General features: G+C 38.5%; 2 protein-coding genes across 6 annotated transcripts in view; one reads left to right on the top strand and one right to left on the bottom strand.

Annotated features, from left to right (window-relative positions):
- LOC146456140 (uncharacterized) overlaps window positions 1-13,638 on the top strand; it is a 21,662-nt gene extending 8,024 nt beyond the window's left edge. For 2 of the 4 annotated variants that reach the window (XM_085093503.1, XM_085093504.1), the window contains exon 6: window positions 12,792-13,638. The gene's annotated coding sequence lies outside the window, so the exon portion shown is untranslated. Of the gene's footprint in view, window positions 1-2,549; window positions 2,719-12,791 lie in introns of those variants that run through there. The other 2 variants (XM_085093506.1, XM_085093505.1) reach the window with 2 other exon arrangements.
- The window catches only part of LOC146456139 (proprotein convertase subtilisin/kexin type 6-like), a 20,493-nt gene extending 2,075 nt beyond the window's left edge, over window positions 1-18,418 (bottom strand). The window contains exons 1-17 of one of the 2 annotated variants that reach the window (XM_085093499.1): window positions 17,893-18,418; window positions 17,602-17,706; window positions 17,369-17,464; window positions 14,607-14,709; window positions 13,645-13,682; window positions 11,906-11,982; window positions 11,276-11,364; window positions 10,338-10,510; window positions 9,073-9,285; window positions 8,187-8,287; window positions 7,030-7,251; window positions 5,926-6,218; window positions 5,109-5,299; window positions 4,115-4,751; window positions 3,242-3,578; window positions 2,626-2,843; window positions 784-1,476 (exon numbers count right to left, since the gene is read on the bottom strand). In XM_085093499.1, the coding sequence (XP_084949625.1) occupies window positions 784-1,476; window positions 2,626-2,843; window positions 3,242-3,578; window positions 4,115-4,751; window positions 5,109-5,299; window positions 5,926-6,218; window positions 7,030-7,251; window positions 8,187-8,287; window positions 9,073-9,285; window positions 10,338-10,510; window positions 11,276-11,364; window positions 11,906-11,982; window positions 13,645-13,682; window positions 14,607-14,709; window positions 17,369-17,464; window positions 17,602-17,706; window positions 17,893-18,060 (3,754 nt within the window). In that variant the 5' untranslated portion in view covers window positions 18,061-18,418. The remainder of the gene's footprint in view (window positions 1-783; window positions 1,477-2,625; window positions 2,844-3,241; window positions 3,579-4,114; window positions 4,752-5,108; window positions 5,300-5,925; window positions 6,219-7,029; window positions 7,252-8,186; window positions 8,288-9,072; window positions 9,286-10,337; window positions 10,511-11,275; window positions 11,365-11,905; window positions 11,983-13,644; window positions 13,683-14,606; window positions 14,710-17,368; window positions 17,465-17,601; window positions 17,707-17,892) is intronic. The other variant, XM_085093500.1, reaches the window with a different exon arrangement.

The following is an 18,418-nucleotide window of genomic DNA, read 5'->3' as shown; positions in this document are numbered from 1 at the left end:
ATAATGCAGTGCAGATGTTTTGATTTTACATGTACACTGACATATTCAGCCAGATTTCATGAAGTCATCTTAGGCATGTCTTAGTATTTTGGATACAATAGTCTAATCCTATTGTTTAAAATAAGACTCAGCCAGACATGTTTACTTTAGAGGATTAAGTGACTTCTGGACTTTTCACTGAGTCCTTTGTTTCTTTAAAAAAAAAAAAAAAGGAAAAAGAAACTTGTCTAGCAATGTATACTAAGTAAGAAATACTTAAAATGTTGTCTCTACTAAATAAATAATTTTTGAAAATCAATGGTGATGAAAGAATGACACACATCAAAAGTACAGTAGAGCTGATTTTTTGCATTCTTGTGTAAGCATAATTATTATTATTGAAGTCAATGGTCTTTTGTGGTAGTTGAAATAAGAGCCAGTAAAACTGGTATAGTACTTTTGATGTAGTGACATTCTACTAAAGCCTGCCGCACACTTGAGGAAAGAGCTGAGCAAACTGCCTCGGGAGGCCAAGCAAGGCAATCAGCTCAGCTGTTTCCTCAAGTGTGTGGTTGAGTTTTCGTGAGAATTTCGCCTCACGAGGCGAAATCTCAAATATCAAACATGATAGATATTTTCCTCAGGGCCTAAACACTCACGAAAATGCAACAGCACGCATGATGAAACAGCTGAACTAATTGCCTCGTGAGGCAGTTTGCTCAGCTCTTTCCTCAAGTGTGCGGCAGGCTTAAAACTATATTCCATTTTGAGAACAGTCTTTCTTTGTAGTGCAAGCTTGCTCACCTCCTTTGCAAGTTGAACAGTAGTAATCACATGGTTGACAACGATTAGCTTCCTTGTCAAAGTAATAGTCTGAAGGACAATATGCAAGGCACCTTGAGTTCACCATGACAGACGCAGTTCGGCATCCGGTGCAATCATCTGCAGCAGGCCCTGTGCATGTTTTGCAGGACGGATGACACTGCACACAGTTTTTGGTATTTTGCAATAAAAATGTCCCAGTTGGGCAAATACTTGCACATTGTCCTTCACTCAACACCTCATGATCATGGCACTTGATGCAGTTGGTTGCAGACAATGCACACTCCTTGCACATTCCATCGCAGGATTCACAAGAGTTGGATTTGCTGCGGAACTGGCCTGCAGGACACTGCATTTGACAGGAGTTGCCAACGAGCAATAAATCTGGTCCACATGCCAAGCATTCTGCACTGTTCTTGCATTTCTTGCACCCTGGAGAGCAAGACTTGCAGTGTGTTGTTTCTAAATCACCAAAATAACCCTCCGGGCAGTCATAAGAACATTGCTTTGTCTGCAGATTGAGAAATTTGATGTCATTGCAGCTGAGGCAGTCTTTAGCGGTTGGACCATTGCACACAAGACACACCGGATGACAGGGCTGGCAACCTTCACTGCTGTTAAACTTCCCTCTGGGACAAGCTGATTCACATTTTTTGCCAACAATTGACCAGCCAGCTGAAAAAATAAAACAGCATCAGATCAACAGATACATCATCTAGTCTGAAAAACAGTTGTAATCAATTCAAATAGTATCCTTGTTGAGACAATCATATTCTTTTGACTGTTTTCCCAAACACAATGCACTACAAATGCACCAAAGTACTGTTGTATGAATTGTCAGTTGTTTAATACATGTACTTTTGCAATTCTACATGGTAACACTTTGACACTAAAGCAAATGATCAGTACACAGTTCAACAGTTTTCAACATTACTTTTTGTTCATCACCAAACACTGAAACACATCAAGGAGGTGTGGCTGTGTTGTTCAGCAGTGTCAACATTTTGAATGCTCTACTATATTACTTAAGGTGGCTGGCATCAGTTTCCAGCCCTTTCTAGCTGTTAAAAATAGCTGTGAATTTACATGTATATTAAGTGATAATAACTCAAAAAGGTGACCCCTGCCTGCTTTTTACTATTAAATATTATTGTAATCAGCATGTCAAGACGTAACTATTTTATAAAGACTAAAAAAAGAATTGCAAGAACAGGTTCAGAGCCACCTTAATGCTCTGAACTACATGTACTTCCTACAATTTTTCTTTGCAAGTTATTTGCAAAAAGTTGCATCCTGACATGCTGCATAATAATATTATTTTGATACATGACTGTAGTAAAAAGATGGGGTCAACAAGCTATATTAAGATGAAGCTAAAATTACATGTAGGCTGTTTTTAACAGGTTTTATTTTTTATTACAAGACATAGTGTAGTATGTTACTATGACTGTCTTTTTCCCAATGAGTAATAAGCACATTGTCGCTGAATTGGCCTCTTTGACGTCAGTAGTAGTAGTAGTAGTAGTACATGTAGTAGTAGTAGTAGTGCTGTTCAAGAACTCAAGTGCTTATAATAAGCATTGGGTTGTTCTTGAGAGGTGTGGTATGCATTAGAGGGCTGTGCTTGTGTGTGCCTTGTTTATTCGGGGGTGGTACTACAATGTGGGAGGTATTTTTCAAGTAAATGTGGCATTTTGACATGACATAACATGTTTAATTATTATGTAAAACATTGTTTCGTTGAACAGTGGTTGCAACTTAAAATTTGTTGATCAATGAATAGTGAACCCTGCGCCATTGGCTTGATACATGTAAATCTCATACCTTTGCAAGAGAGACAGTCACTGTCAGTTGGCCCACTGCATGATTCACAAGTTGCATGACATGACTCACAGGTATGAGTCACCTGGCTGTGAAACATTCCATTTGGACATTCAGCAACACATGTAGAGCCAAGGAGAAGCTTTGGGAGACTGCACGAGAGACACTGACCACTGCTCTCGCCATAGCATGTCTGGCATGATGAGTTGCAAGGGATACAGCTGTTAAACATAAACAAGACAAGATGAAGTAAGGCAAGGTTTGGACAGCACTTGAATTGCTAGTAATATTGATCCACTGTCACATAAACGTTGAGTCAATCAATAGTTTGAACGGCTAATACATGTATGAGAAGCTTTGTCTGAACTGTGTACACAAGAATAGGCCCCGTCTCACAACCCTTGTTTGTAAATAACTCTGTGGGACGTTAAAGAACCCAATCACTGTTCGCAAAGAGTAGGAGACGTACGTAGTTCCCGGTGTTGTGGTCTGGTCTTTGCATATTCTCATGGTTGGGTGGGTAAATGCTCAGAGATGTTAGCTGCATAAGCTACTCTTAATTCTGCCAAAGCGTCAAAAATCAATTATCACTACTAGTATATTTCTTTTGAATTCTAACCTATCCAAGCCTAACCTGTTGGAATGCCTGGGAAAGGTTCCTTCAGGGCAACGCATCAAACACTCCGACTTGAACATGACAAAACCTTTTGAACAATTCAGGCACTTCAGGTCAGAAGCATAGCTGCATGAAGTACATCCAGTTGGGCAATTTTCACATGCTTCACTTGTGCTGTTTGCGTAAGTGCCCACTGGACATTGGTCGGCAGCAACACATTGATGCTCGTGGAGAAATTTGCCAACAGGACAGCTGGTGCATTTTTGGGGGTCCTCTGGATTGCACTGTTTGCACAATGATGGACAGGGAGTACATATTCCTTTAGATGAAGGATACTGGGCTGTGAAGAAAAAGACAAAATTAATTTTTGTACAAGTCATGAAATGAATTAATAATAAAATAGTATTTATTTATTAATTTTGTAATGATGCAGCCCCTTGAACATAAATAATTATTGTAATATTTCCACTGCTTAAACTTATACAATGTAGTCCTCATCAGGTGATTAAGACATTTGCAGCAAGACAGTAGTAAGCTGTGATTATTGAATTTTGTCTTGTTATCTTTTAATGGATTTAATTTAAGGCATTCATTGCTGCCTTCTTGTGCCTTCATAATCAGTTACCCTAATACAGTAGCCATGCTTCCTTTTGCAAAGAAGTCTGTAAAATTGTATGTCAATTAGTTTGAACATTGCCAGATTTAACAAATCTCGCTTACAAGTGACACAAGTACTAGTTCCTCAATGTAGAGCTTTCTTCGAGGAGATAAAAGATAAATGCCCGATGGCAGCCTGAATGATGTTGTCCAGCTTCTTGTTACTGGATTGGGGAGTTTTTTATTACGTTACTTCACATACACAAAGTTATGACTTACCTTCAGGACAGTGTGGGACACATAATCCAACAAGAGTGCCAAGCAGAAACATTCCCTGACTGCAAGACGTGCACTCAGATGACAAAGGACCAGAACAGCTGCCACAAGTGGCATCACAAGGTTTGCATTCCTGGCTACCAGTTTCTCCAAAAAGGCCATTTGGACAAGCAGCCTTGCACTCACCCTTGTGTAAAAATAACAACTGTCGGTCATCTTTGCTCCCGCATTCTGTGCAGGAGCTGGCACTCCCACCATTGCAGTTACCACATGATGGATGACAAGACTGGCATTGTTCTCCTGCATCAGCATACGATCCTTCTGCACATTTCTTTACACATTTTCCTGGGACATGCCTGTATTCCGAAGTGCATGAGGTGCAGGCTGTTGCATTTCCAGTACATGTCAGGCAGGATTGGTCACACTTTGCACAAGCCAGACCAGAGCCTTGCACATGCACAAAGGTGCCATCAGGGCAAAAGTTCACACAGCTTCCATTGTTGAGGATAAGTGGTGCAATGCAAGAAAGACAATCGGATGTGTTGGGTCCATGACAAGTCCCACAAGTCGCACTACAAGGCTTGCAGAGTTTTGCAGCCACATCTTGGTACTCTGATTTAGAGCATTCACCAACACACTCCTACAGATCATGAGAATAAAATCAAAATGGCACATAGTTGTTCCTGCAGTGCCAGAGGAGCTATAGTGTATGTGCCTTGTTCCAGAGCACTTTCTATGGCATACTGACACAGTAACCTGTTTACATGAGTCTCAGAGTGGTACAAAACAGATCTGAACAAAGTGTTTAACTTACAGGACCAAAGCAGAATTTACAGCATTTCCCCAGTACAAAATTGTGTCAATATTGGCATGTCTTGTTTGAACAAAAGGCCTAACTGGTATGCTGCTTGTGCTACCACAAGAGCTATCCGGTATAGCATGAACACAGTCCAAGAACTACATGCAATCAACAAAAAAAACTATCATTTTCTCTTACATTGTTGGTGCTACTTCTGAAGTGTTTACAGTCCTTGCACTGGTCTGCCCGTGGTCCTGTGCACCCATTTTGGCATTCAATGCTGCAGGCGGGAACTGCTTCCTTGTTGGAAACACTTGGATCAGGAGGGTCTGCTGTTCCGTACATCACCAAATACCAATTCTTGAGGATACCACTGTTCTGGGCGGCACCTGGAGTTATAAAAGGACTCGTTCAATTTCATTTGCTGTGCAAAAAAGTGCTGTTCTGTATTACCTCATTCACTATTTCTAACTTCTTTTTAATGTTAGAAAATAAAATTGCTCCTTGATCCTGTCATATTATATCAAACAAAAAGGTTTTGTTTTCAGGATCGAAAATTTATGTTGAAATACAAACTTTTGATTCCCTCTCGGAATCTTGTCAAGTGGTCTAGGACATTTTGTCACATGATTAAGTTGATAAAATATCACGTGACGAGACGTCCCGGTAGATCGCCGGGAGCTCATATCCAACGTCGCGATTCAATGTTGGAGCCTGGAAATGAATTTCAATAGCCTCTCTAATTCTTATTTTCAAGGTGTCCTTCTCCCTTACAACAATTGACGAGGAAGAAAGATGAAGCACATGCCTCATGTTCCTTAGGTGGTCATCCACTGCAGTCATTGACGATCTTGTACTGTTGACATGTTCTCTAGTAAATCTGATGGTTTGGGGGTTGGTTGTTGGCTCAGCAGTTCTTAATTTTTGAGGAAATTGGGTGTTAGGGGGTGAGGGTACATTGTATTTCACATTTTCCCTACTAAATCTATCACTATCATGGGCTTTTTTTTTTTACCGTGGTTTTCAAGCTCCAAGGTCCACGTTCCTTTTGGATCTTCACCCCAAGTGTGTGTTGACATGAACTCCCAGTCTGTAAACCCACTCCCTGAGTAATCTTCTCTTCGCTGGGGAAGTAAAATCACAGCTGTTCCTTTAGGGGAAATCAGTCTGATGGTGAGATCACCACGCCGGGTGAAGGTCAGTGTGATCACCACCTGGACATGCTCCAGGTGCTTGACGTAATGGCTATTGTCAGCACATGCTGTTGCTTCTAGATGCACCTTTAAGGTGCCTGCGCCAGGGATGGGTCTGAAAAAAAAAATGTTATCCACAATGAGGTTCTAGAACAAGATAAATAAAATTACTCCCTGATTAGGTCGCTTCTTGAATCAGGCATCATAAACGTCCAAAACAAACTTACATGTTATGAATGTCTTGCCAAGTTGTCTTATTTTGTATTGTCAACATCTTGATCAAAACAACTTTTTTTTTTTACATAAAATTGTGCCTTGTTGCATTCCAAACTTTATTGCTTCAAACTGGTCCTTTACAGATATGGCTTCGTTCACAGCTTTGGGGAAGCCAGCTCCACAAGTAAGATAGCTGGTCATAAACTAAAGAAAGTCTCCCTTTATCCCTTTAACCCACTAATATCAAAGAGCAAATTCTCCTATCTTGTCCCCATACTTTTCTTATAAAAGTACTGTGAAGAAGTTATTAAAAATATTAAAATATCAAGAAAACTCATCTTGGGTGATCATATCCTTAATTCTCATGACTAAAGGGGTTGAATATGCATAGATATACACTGTAACAAGCTTAGGAGAAATTTGATGGTTATCACTATTGGGGCTTGAAGGGTTATATGTTTAAGTCAGTAGCTGGATATCTTCATGGTAGCTACTACTTGTAAAACATGACTAGCTTTGAGCTAGTAATGGAATATAACTTTTAGGAATGCCAGAAATGGCAAAATCATGTTGAAAAATTTAATAGCAAAACAGACAAGTTTGAGGATTTTTTTACTTAAAGAGTGAATTTAAATGGGAGTTTGATTGTTTTAGGTTTATTTCAACAACCTTGTTTAACAATCCTCAAAGGGTTTAAAACGTATGATTACCTCTGTTGTGCCTCTGGTATCTCACAACACATGTGCTGGGGTGGTACAGTCTTCCACGTCCTTGCTAGGTTGACAAGCGCTAGTGCGTCAAGCAATCCATAACCAAACTTGTGGCTGACCTTTCTCCCAACACCATTGACAACAAAGTCATCTGACTGCAGTTTGGCATTAGATGAGGTGCGAACAACAAGATGCTGCATGTCCCTCCAGGTCAAATTACGGCTAAAAAGAAAAAGCATACACATCATAGTTAGCCATGAAAGTTAAGGGTCCAAGGGCAATCAATAGGACTCGGGTATAATCTATCAATCTATTGCCTTAGACCATTCCCAAATTACTGATCTTACATATAGATGAAGCAACATGAACAATCTACATGTCACACATGAACCAAGTTACTGACCTTGGTTGCTACAAGTCTCCCCATAGTTATGCCATTGACTTTTTATCCCACCTCTAAATGTCTGCTGTGCATAAGGCCATTAATTTGACTCCAGATGGTGTCAAGGCATTTTTGGGTTTGAAGTTCGCAATTTGGGTAAAGAAAGATTTTAGCAGTATCACTTTTCTTTATGGGTTGACAAAAAGTGTACCCCAGTGATATTGATTTTAGGTTCAAACAACATACAAGTTTCAGATACAAGCTTAAACTGCATCTACATAGGGTTGTACATGTAAATGCATATGGTACGTGGAATTTTTCACACTAATCCGTCAGTTGGGATGATGGATGGCATCACTTAAGGTTTTGGGGTTACATTTTGGGGCAATTAGACCTTTTTTAGGTCCAGTTTTAGTGTAATGGGACTTTTGGGGGATCTAAAAATTTGGCCTCAATCATACCTCTCTGTCACTAATACCGCTGAGTGCAGCTTGCCGTGGAAACTTACTTCTAGATACAGCTATTTACACGATCAAGCTTAACATTTAAGCACCCTTCTGGTTACCAACCTAGCCAGTGTTGTTGGTCTCTTGTCATCATCTCTAGGTTAAGAATGATTTTAAATACAACCTGTGCTAACACTCGACATGAAAAATGGGAAGGTACATGTATTCTGACCAAGAAGATCCCCAATTACGTAATATATATGGCTACAAACTCAAAGGCTGCCTTATTTAAAGTAAGTAATTTATAATGTAATCAGATGATGACTTACTTAACCTCCAATGCAAGGGCAAGTATTCCTGCAGCAAGAGGTGCTGATGCTGATGTACCTGTGTGAGAATCTGTACATCCCCCATGCAGATCTGTTGTAACCTTTTCAAGACAAACAAATGACTAGATTTTCTACAGGACTATTACAACAATGATGATAAACAATCATCACTAGAAAATGGTGGACATGTTTTCACGTTAGAAATTACTTGCAGTTCCATATTATGGAAGTGGTCAAAACTACTCTACTCGAACAGGACCCACCAAACCCCAAAAAAGATGGTGGCCTCTGCCTGCACCCCCCAACCTCAACCTCAAAAGATGATGTCTTTATTGCATAGCCACCCCTCTATCCAGCAGTAAAAAATGACAGTGGGATTCAAACCTCACTTTTTTCTTACTTACCTGTATCTAGCAATGCTTACTCTTGTTAGCTCAATATTTCTGTGTCAACTTAAATTTAAAGCCAATAAAATTTTGTTGGTAATGTCCATGAGATAGGTGGTGTCTTTGATAACCCCCCTACCCCAGACAAGGTGGGTCCTCTTCGAACAAACTTGGTTTGACCAGTTCCCATACTTTGTTTTTGCCCATGTTTTGCTTGAGTTAGTTCAGTTTTTAGGCAAAAGGAATATCCTAATTTGTCAAATTCAAGCTTCTACATTTAGTCAGAGCAAAAATTAATGTGGAACTATATTACTTTCTAACATCACAAGTCTGACTGCTTGCCGTAATAGGACTTATTTGGAGAAATTTTTATTTTATTTTAAGGCCAAATTGCCACTTTCCGCCCCTAATCCACCAAGCCTTCAATAAATAAATAAAAAAATAAATAAATATAATAAATACTTTTAATTATTGTTGCAAAACAGCCACAAATTACTTACAATTTTTCTCATGTCATAATTCCCACTGCTGAAGGTGGTAGCCATGGTTGATGCACAGTATTCAGAATACCATGGGGATGTGCCATGTTCTGTCGCTGAACTGATGGACAGGGTATAAATGCTGTTTGTATAACCATCACAGCTGCAACTGTCCTGGCTTCTACCTCCATTCCCTGAAGCCCAGACATAAATGGAGCCTAATCCACCTCGACCCTACAAGAGTAAAATAAAGCACATTAAATTTTGTTATCATATAAAAGTCGCGCTTCAAGTATTGGCCTACACAGCCAGTGCTAGTCCATCACAGGGTTGCCCCCAACAGTATGTCGCCGGTACCCACTTATAAACCAGCATGAGTAGAGACAATGTGGCTTTAAGGAAACAAAATGATAATGCAGAGATCAAAATCAATGGATAAGGGGGTTATTTTCTAATTTTAAAAAAACTGCGGTGCTGTGTTGGTGGGGAGTAGAAACGGATGTTTGGTTTATCAACAGAGTTGATAACTAAAGATAAATTGGCCACTGTAAAGAGATTTGAGTGCTGATGTGTCGAGCATTAGCCGTTCCTCAGAGTGAATCAAATGCAGAGAACAACTTAACCTCAGACCACTGGGTGTCCGATCTTCCGAATAAAAGTCGGTCTGAGGATCCACTACACCACAGCACTTCTGCATAACTTGCAATGTGCAATTAGTAATCTCAAGATCATTTCATGTCTACCAGTCAGTTCTCGGACAATTTGGACAAAATGTACTGATACAGTAAATTAAGTAGCCAATTTTATTTGTATTTGTATTCACCAGTTTTTTTCTTTTAGTTTAGTTAAGGTATTAGTTTTTTTATGAAAAAAGTTGGTGCAATGCCTCACCAGCCTTAATTAAAAGATGATGACAATGATTCTACAGTATGCCACACATTCTTGTTTGTCTAATATATTAGCCTTTTCCAATTATAATATATCACTTTGCATTCATTGACACTTGCAAGTTCTTGTTGCCCTTTTTATTTGTTAGTATTATAATTTTATCTAGTAACCAAACAAGTCAAATGTAAACCTTTAAGGGGCACCCGACTAGTTTAGCTTGTCATAGTTATTTTGGGTGCCCTGCTATCAACAATATTGTTCAATTCACAATTAATGGTAATTTCTTTCTTTTGGGTACAAAATTGTTGTTGTTGTTGCTGTTGATTATAGTCATAAACTAAACAGAGGCAAAAACTATTCATTTTAGAAATAACTGATAAATAAGAGTTTTAGCTTACTTTTTGGACACCATCAGCAAAAGCCTTTTTGGCCAGTTTAGCTGGTCCATCTACAGTGTGCCCGTCATCATCTGGCCCCCAGCTTGAACTGTACAAATCTATCTGCTGAGGATTGAGGCTAAGGGACGACGCTTCAACTGCATCAGTAACATCACCATCCAACATACGCACGCCTGAACATGCAAACAGATGTTTATTAATTAAAAACTTTTTTCTAACATTATCCACTACCCACTTCAGCATTTCTGTATGGTTTATGTTTACTCCTCTGGCTTTTGGTTTTAAGCAATGTAAACTATTGCAACATACTGGTACCACCTTTAATCTGAAGAAAATTCTGTTCATAATGCTTGTCAACCCACATATAGTTTATTTACTTATCGTGAATAGCTCAACTACTGTAAACCCTGTTAATTAAAGGGAGGGGTTCATGGTTCTGCGCATGTCCATGAATCAAAATACTTTTTCACCTTTGCTCGCTATGACCCAAGCCTGTTCAATTTAATTTGTTGTAACTTATGAACCATTCGGAAGGGAATAGGTAACTCAGGTGGTAATTTTTCATATGATTGCATTATTTCGCATGCAAATAACTGTACACACATCAAGCGTGGAATAAATCCTATGCGTCAATGCTTAATTCAATATCGACAATATGAGTAGAATCCACTTAGCATTTTCTGTGAATTTTGGTCACCAGTCATTTTGCTAGGACTAATAATAATAATTTAATAATTTATTACTTATTCGGCGCAAATATCGATATGAATATATTCAAATGCACCTTACAAGTTAATCTAATATGTGATTACTGAAGTACAGGCCATAAAGTTGATAAGAAAGAGAAAAAAGCATTCAGATTCATGCACTTTCGCTGAAATGAGAACCTCTCCCTTGAATTTCCATATGTGCACAGTATAACAGTAGCCATAGTTTACCTCCCACTTTTGTTCCTGGGGCAACTCCCACTCCACAGAAGCTGTTGTTGGCACTAGCTGCCACTTCACCTGCGCACCGTGTACCATGTCTGACCAAAAACAAGATACAGTTAATAAGTGCATACTGTTGTAAGGTAGAGGATAATTATTACAAAATCAAAAGCAGGATTAACATGTTATAAAAAGCTAGTATTTAAATAAATGATTATAAAATGCATGAAATGTTTACAACTGTACTCAGTCACAGCAAGACACCTACAGTGTACATTTTGAACAAAAGACCTGGGTCCCATTTCTCGAAATTTCCGACGACTTACGAGACCCAATAAATATATTTTTAAATGTTTCACCAATAACAGGCATGGTACTTTTGGAATGTTTTCATAGAATTATAAAGATTTAAAAAATTTAGCATCACAAAGCTTAAAAAAATTGACTTCTGTTGAGAGACGTTTATCACCAAACACACTTTTCGGACCTGGTAAATGACCGAGACTTTTGAGAAACAGCCCCGTGATCACTCTTAGCATGCATTAGTTTAGAGAATACACACCTACATGTATGTACCATTCATGCTGTAGTTTTGATTTATCAAAAAAAAAAAAATTGCCACATGTATGTCTAACTAACCTGTTTTCATCATTCCACGTTGCTCTTGGTTCAGGATCTGCATCATTACTGTTGTAGTCATAACTAGCATTTGGATCCTACGAAGTTAATTGACAAGGTTTTTATTGTTTTCAAGTTGTATATTTACTGACTGGGCCTGCTGTGCAATGAATTATTTTCCCCATGACCCCCAGCTCTGTATTTGCCTAGGCCGTCACATGAGAAATGTTCACAGTCTCGAGGGAACAAAACTCGCTGTTTCCAGTGCAGTGGGCCAGAGTTTTTTGTTTTACAGTTAATACATTTCAACAGTCTGTGCTTCTTTGTGACCATGACTGCTTGGTGTATGTGGCTGATACACAAATTTGCAAACTGGTTTGATGTTGCATGACCCATTACCTCAGGATTTCTGCTGTAAAACAATCAAAACTGAGCAGGCTGACTATAACCTTGAAAGTTCTTAACTTGTACATGTATAGAGTGTTTTCACATGATGTCACAATGGCCATGTTGGTGTCCCAAAACAAAGAAATGACGGCCATGTTGGTGTCCCAAACTAAACCTCTGGGAATTGAACTCTAGATCTATTTTTATGCAAATACTTTCTTTTGTTTCAGTAAACCAATATGGCCAGTTAAGTCACATGAATGAAAATGCTCTTATACTGCTTAAAAATTACCCAAATTCTCTACCTTCAAACAAATGGTGAAATTTGCCCGTAGCGGCACTAATTAACTGCATGTACATACTTGCCCTTCCCCTATATGTGAGCTAGAGGGTTTTTTTCAGCCTACATGTACAAAGTTAGGCTGTTTGGAGGCATATGTGACAGGAACATTTGCATCCACTTACAACACTGTTTGAGTTGGGGATACAAAAATAATTTTACTGTTTTACTTATTTTTAGACACTGGAGCAAGTTAAAGAGGAAGCAAGGACCAACTAAAGATCTTTCATCACAAGAATAAAGAAACAAGTTAGAATAATGACATTACAGTACAGTAGAACCCCACTTTACAGACATCTGCTTAACGCAGACACTTTTGTTTGTGCTTACGGAAAGTGCATATTCTTTCTCTTAGATTATCCCACTTAATACAAACAATGGACACTTTCCTATGACCCGAGAGACATGCTCTTATACAAAGTTAGCCTCCCTTTATCTGCGCACTGTATAAATTATTAATACAAATTGTATTCAATCCATCTGGCTGAACCATAAACTGAAAATGTCAGTGCAGAGCAAAGTCACAGACTATTTCAAAAGATTACACTGTCAGCCAAATTTGAAAGACTGCATTAACCTGCAATCAGGCATTTTTTTTTTTTTCGGGGGAGCCAGCGCAAGAGTCAGCGGTCGGGAGGGGTGACTGCCGACTCTCACACTGCCACAATTTCACCTCCTCCCCCCCCCCCAAAAAAAGAACGCCTGATTGCAGCTTAGGAGAGCATTAATATTTTTGCGCGAGACTATTAATAATTATTTTGAATGAGCGTACTAGGTTTCTTCAGTTTGAACTTAAGTTTCAGTTAAGATGTTAAATTAAACATAGTACTGTCACTTTTAAATTGTGTTTTAGTCTCTGTATTGATAAAACAAATGCCCAGAAAAACGAACACTTTTGTGTGCCCCTTTGGTGTCCATAGCAACCGGGTTCCACTGTACTCTCATGACTGAAATTTATGTAATAAATAATTAATAATTAATTGAAAGTGATAATTTATTTTACATCAGATTCTATGTTTTCTTGGCTACTTACATAGTTTGCCTTTAAATCATTGTGTGTGTGCTCAATTCCTAGAAAACAAATATTAATTATAATATTATTAAGTCATGAATTACTTGTAAGTCATGTATGAATAACTTCTTCACACAACCACTAAGGCCCAGTTCAGATGCCGTACTTCACATGAGCCACATCAAATTCAATGAATTAAGTTCATGTAAAGCACGGCGTCTGAATCAATTTAGAACAGCTGATCTAATTTGGATCAGCTCAGCAATTTTTTCAGCCTGGCTCAGCCGGGAATAACGGCTGTGGACCGGCTTTGATTCAGACGCCGTACTTCACATGAGCCGAATCAAAATTAATGCAGAATTTATTACAAATCTGCAATTTTCTTCTGTCATAATAATTATGCTTCAGTTATTAATTTTGCCTGAATTAAGTTTGGCGTCTGAATCAATTCAGCTGAGATTAATAATCTGGGTCGGTCTAAACTTGAATGTGATTCGGCTCATGTGAAGTACGGCGTCTGAACAGGGCCTAAGAAAACCAGTCAGATACAAGATGAATAAACGACATGCTATTCAATAGCAATTATTTTTGTGGTTGACCTTCCTTTGGAAATACAGTACTATAGAGTCATTTTCAGTACTACACACATACGGTGTAACTAACACCTTACAACATGCAATGTAACTCGGCCAACGTCTTACAGTGATCAGACTACAAGGAGTTTGCCATTTCTTTTGCTAATATCAGAAACATTTCTAGTCTGACACTTCAATTATCTTTCAGGTTTTATAATAATTATTATATAGCATGTTATTAAAGGTGGCATTTCTGCTACAGCTGAAGGCATGCAACACTTAAAATGGTTGTAGCAATGTTGGCACAGTGGATAAAAATTTCAATAAATACATTGGTTGACAGTGCGATTGCTTAGCCTCTTTATTTTTTTGCTCAGTCGATTATCTAACCTACACTAAGAAACCTACCATCGTCCAGTATAGAGACAACAACACCCTTGCCAGTGACACCCTGTTCCCACACTGGAAGAACATTGTGGTCATAACCTCTAAATACGCTGTCTGTGTTGTGCTGTAAAACAGTCAAATTATAACACCTAAATACAGTGTAATTACGTTTGACATAGAAAGAACGCACTCATAATTGCATTTGGAGTCAAGATTGTATGGGACAGTCAATTGATCAACGAATGGATAGATCTTGGGATGCATGTCTGCCCCCCCCCCCTCCCCTGCAGATTTTGCAGGGACGGTTGACACTTCATCACCAACTTGGCAAAGGAGAGAGTGCCTGGGATCGCGATCATCGAATGCACTCCCCTAATCTTTGATTATTACTAGGCTAAGTTATATCTACAGAGGGTCTTCAGACTACAAGGCATTTAAGGTTACCCGATACCTTCAGAGGTGTATCGTGTTTAAGCGATGTAGCGCGTCCAGTTTAAACTGTAGATACCTAAACCCCTATATCAAATTAAAGCTTATAGAGCTGACTATCAAACCGTACCAAGAATTTTGAAATAAAATAAATTGTCGAATTTTTCACGACCTCTAATTGCGAGCGTCCGAATCACCTTTTCAAAGCTACAAGTCAAAGTGAATTTTGTTTTTTGCTAATTTAATTTGCTCCTCAGTTTCTGGACCCAAAGCGCTAAAAAAACGTGTCGCGTTTTGCCATATTCAATCGCAGTGAAAAGTTATAGAGCATTTTCAAAATAGGATGAAAAAAAATGTGGAGTAATCGTACAAAAATCGCTCTCGGAGAAAAAATATTTTGAAAGAAAAAATTCGCAGACTTTTTGTTGTTTATATGTTAAACTAGCTACTGTCCAAATTTGAAGGCAAACGAACGAATTCCTTTTGAGTTTCAGCTCTTTAAAGTGGCTCCTTTAAGTGAAAAAATTTATTCGAGAAAACAGCGCTAAAAATTCGGCAATTCATTTTATTTCAAAATTCTTGGTTTAGTTGGATAGCCAGCTCTATAAACTTTAATTTGATACAAGGGTTCAGGTATCTACAGTTTAAACCGAACGTGCTGCATCGCTTGGACGGGAGACACCTCTGAAGGTACCGGGTAACCTTAACAACAGCAAGCAGTGATGAGTTTTTCTAAAAAATGGCTTGTGATGGTCCAATACAGCAGGATTAGTGAGGACCTCCAGATCTGAGTACAAGGACACAATTGAGTGGGAGGATGACTTTCAAACCAGTTATGTCCCAAGAACTCTCACTCCTTCCCACTGTTTACCAGCAGATAAGGAGACCCTAGAAACACAATTGGTGTAACAAGTGATTGCCAAAATCATGTAAACCGGTACTCAATCTCGTACTTGTAGTCAAATCTGAGGTCGTTAATAAGGTGCACACATGTATCGAGTTCTGAACAATGTTCAGAGTTTGCATGCCGCTGTCAAAATGCTTTAAGAATGGTGCCTACTTTTGTTACTACGCATATGTTCTGTGCATCTTGAGATACTCGGTTTTCCTATCGATGGTGCCTACAGATAGAGGGATATTTTTGTGCGGTTTAAAACTATGCAGAAAAAGCAGAACTTAGCAAGTGCTCTTGGTATCCAAAAAGAAAATTGGGGGTAACCATGCATTTTTCAGAGATAAAATAGCTTCCATTTGGAAAAAAAAAAACGCCATACACTGCTTTGTATTTTACTGCTTTTTGGAATAATAAAAATATTGTTGCTTCATTGTCCCAAAAAATGCATGGGTATACCCAATTTTCTTTAATTTTAGATTTCAAAATCCCTTGTTACAAATTGTAAGATCTGCTTTTCCTGCATAGTCATAAATCACACAAAAATACTTCTTTATTAGTTAAAGGCAAAGACATCTTTTAGCTGATTGATTTTACTCCCTGCTGAGCAATGCAGGGGTGAAATTTCACCCATGTAAAATGCAACAGATGATTTAAAATACAAGACGTCTCTGGGTGATTGTTTTGTCCCAGGGCAAAGGCATCCCAACATATTACATTTTTACAAAAAAAAAATGTTTTTCTTGGCTTGGAAGAAAGGCATCATCTCAACTTTCATGTAAACATTGCCTTAGCAAGAGATTAGATAGGGCAGGTGTTTGTAAATATTGCAGCATGCATATTATATTATCCATGCCCTGCTTGCATGAACATTTCAGGACAGAAGGTAGAAGTGTGCATTATTTCTTTGAAACCCTATTCTTGGTTAAACTTGAAAAAACACATAGAACTACTGATTTTTTTAAAAAAAATTCGGCGTTATAAGTGTGCCAATATAATAATTATAATAATTTCGCTTGCAAACTGGCCTGAAAGAATGAAAACAACATTTGATATATGCATTGGCAGAAAAACAGCGAGACAATAATTTAAAGAGCTCTTTATTGTGTTTCGCATTGACAGTCACAATAAGCTGTATTCGTTGTCTCCAAGAATTTAAAAGGAATTGTAGTAGTTAAAGTACTTGGCAGAGCGTATGATGGATGAATGTTGTGCACAAAATTGGCATCGATATTCGTGTTCCGCTACAAACCGTGCTTGCGACTATATTAGCACTATATCGCAATAGCAGTGTACCAAAATTATTAAGCTTTCTGGTCCAATAAAATAAATAGAACATAGCGTTTCTGTTAATTTTGACATCAAACAGTTTCGAGATGCCAAAAGTGACTAGAATCCAAAAATCATTCAATAAATTAACTCACTCCATTAATTCAACAACATTTAATAATATCATACTCACAAGATACCACTGCTTCTTGAAATCCGGGTCGATAAAGTGAGGATCATAATCTCTTTTAACACGTCGCTTAACGATTTGTTGGTCGGCCCAAATAACCTAAAACACAGAAGAATTCCAATTTTGAGCACAGAAACATCGGTCGTTAAGACATCAAAGCAAAGGAATCTCAACTTCCTGAAACTGACGTGCTCCGTGGCCTGAATAACATCCGCTGAGCTTATTTAGATGCTTACTTTGGGATGCTCGCTAAGGTCGGATGTTAGATCGAAGGCAGCACGTCTCGATCTCCTCGGATGTGAATTATGCTTGAACATATAAAAACCTTCCAGACTTCCAACCTACAGAGAGAATAGAGAATTGTTTTAAACTGTTAAGCCAACAAACTACCACCTTCAGGAAATAAGTTGAATTCTCGAGCGAAAGAGCGCTGCGCTTCACACTTCCAGAATTGGTGTATGATATTTCATAGCTGTACTAATATGCGATTTTATCTCGAGTTATGATACGAAAATTTTGGAACCTACCTGGCCTAAAAGTGTAAGATCCTTTTCGGCGGCAATTCCCACGGCTTCCTTTTGCCCACCATCGACTTGAATAACCCATGTATTAGAATATGTAGTGGGTCTTCGACACGTCGCCAAGTTCATCAGAAGCCCGGACAAGATTACAAAAATGCATCTAATTGTGTGCATTTCGTTCGCTTTCAATGACAAATAACGATTAGAAACGGCGCAAACAAAATTAAAAGAAAAGACTAACTAAAGACAAAAAGGAAATGATAGGGCACTGCCGTGTTTTGAGGCCGCAATCGCGAAATTACGGGTTCTCACTTCATTTTTGCATGGAAATGTATGCCGAATGTCAACGACTGTATTTTTAACGCCGAAACAAAATACGTATGACGTCACAAAGGCTACTTCTACTTCCTTTCAATGCTCCAGCGCGCGCGTGACGCAATTCGTTGCTGAAACAAAAAATAGCACAACCAGGAAATAAGATTATTAGTTTTCCCCCGCAAGATGTTGCTTGAAATAGCCTCAAATCTGAAAT

This window comes from Pavona decussata, unplaced genomic scaffold (genome assembly GCF_977016875.1).
Source record: "Pavona decussata unplaced genomic scaffold, jaPavDecu1.1 SCAFFOLD_260, whole genome shotgun sequence".
Taxonomy (NCBI): Eukaryota; Metazoa; Cnidaria; class Anthozoa; order Scleractinia; family Agariciidae; genus Pavona; species Pavona decussata.
The sequence above is the reverse complement of the archived record's forward strand: the minus strand, read 5'-3'. Positions and strand labels throughout refer to the sequence as shown.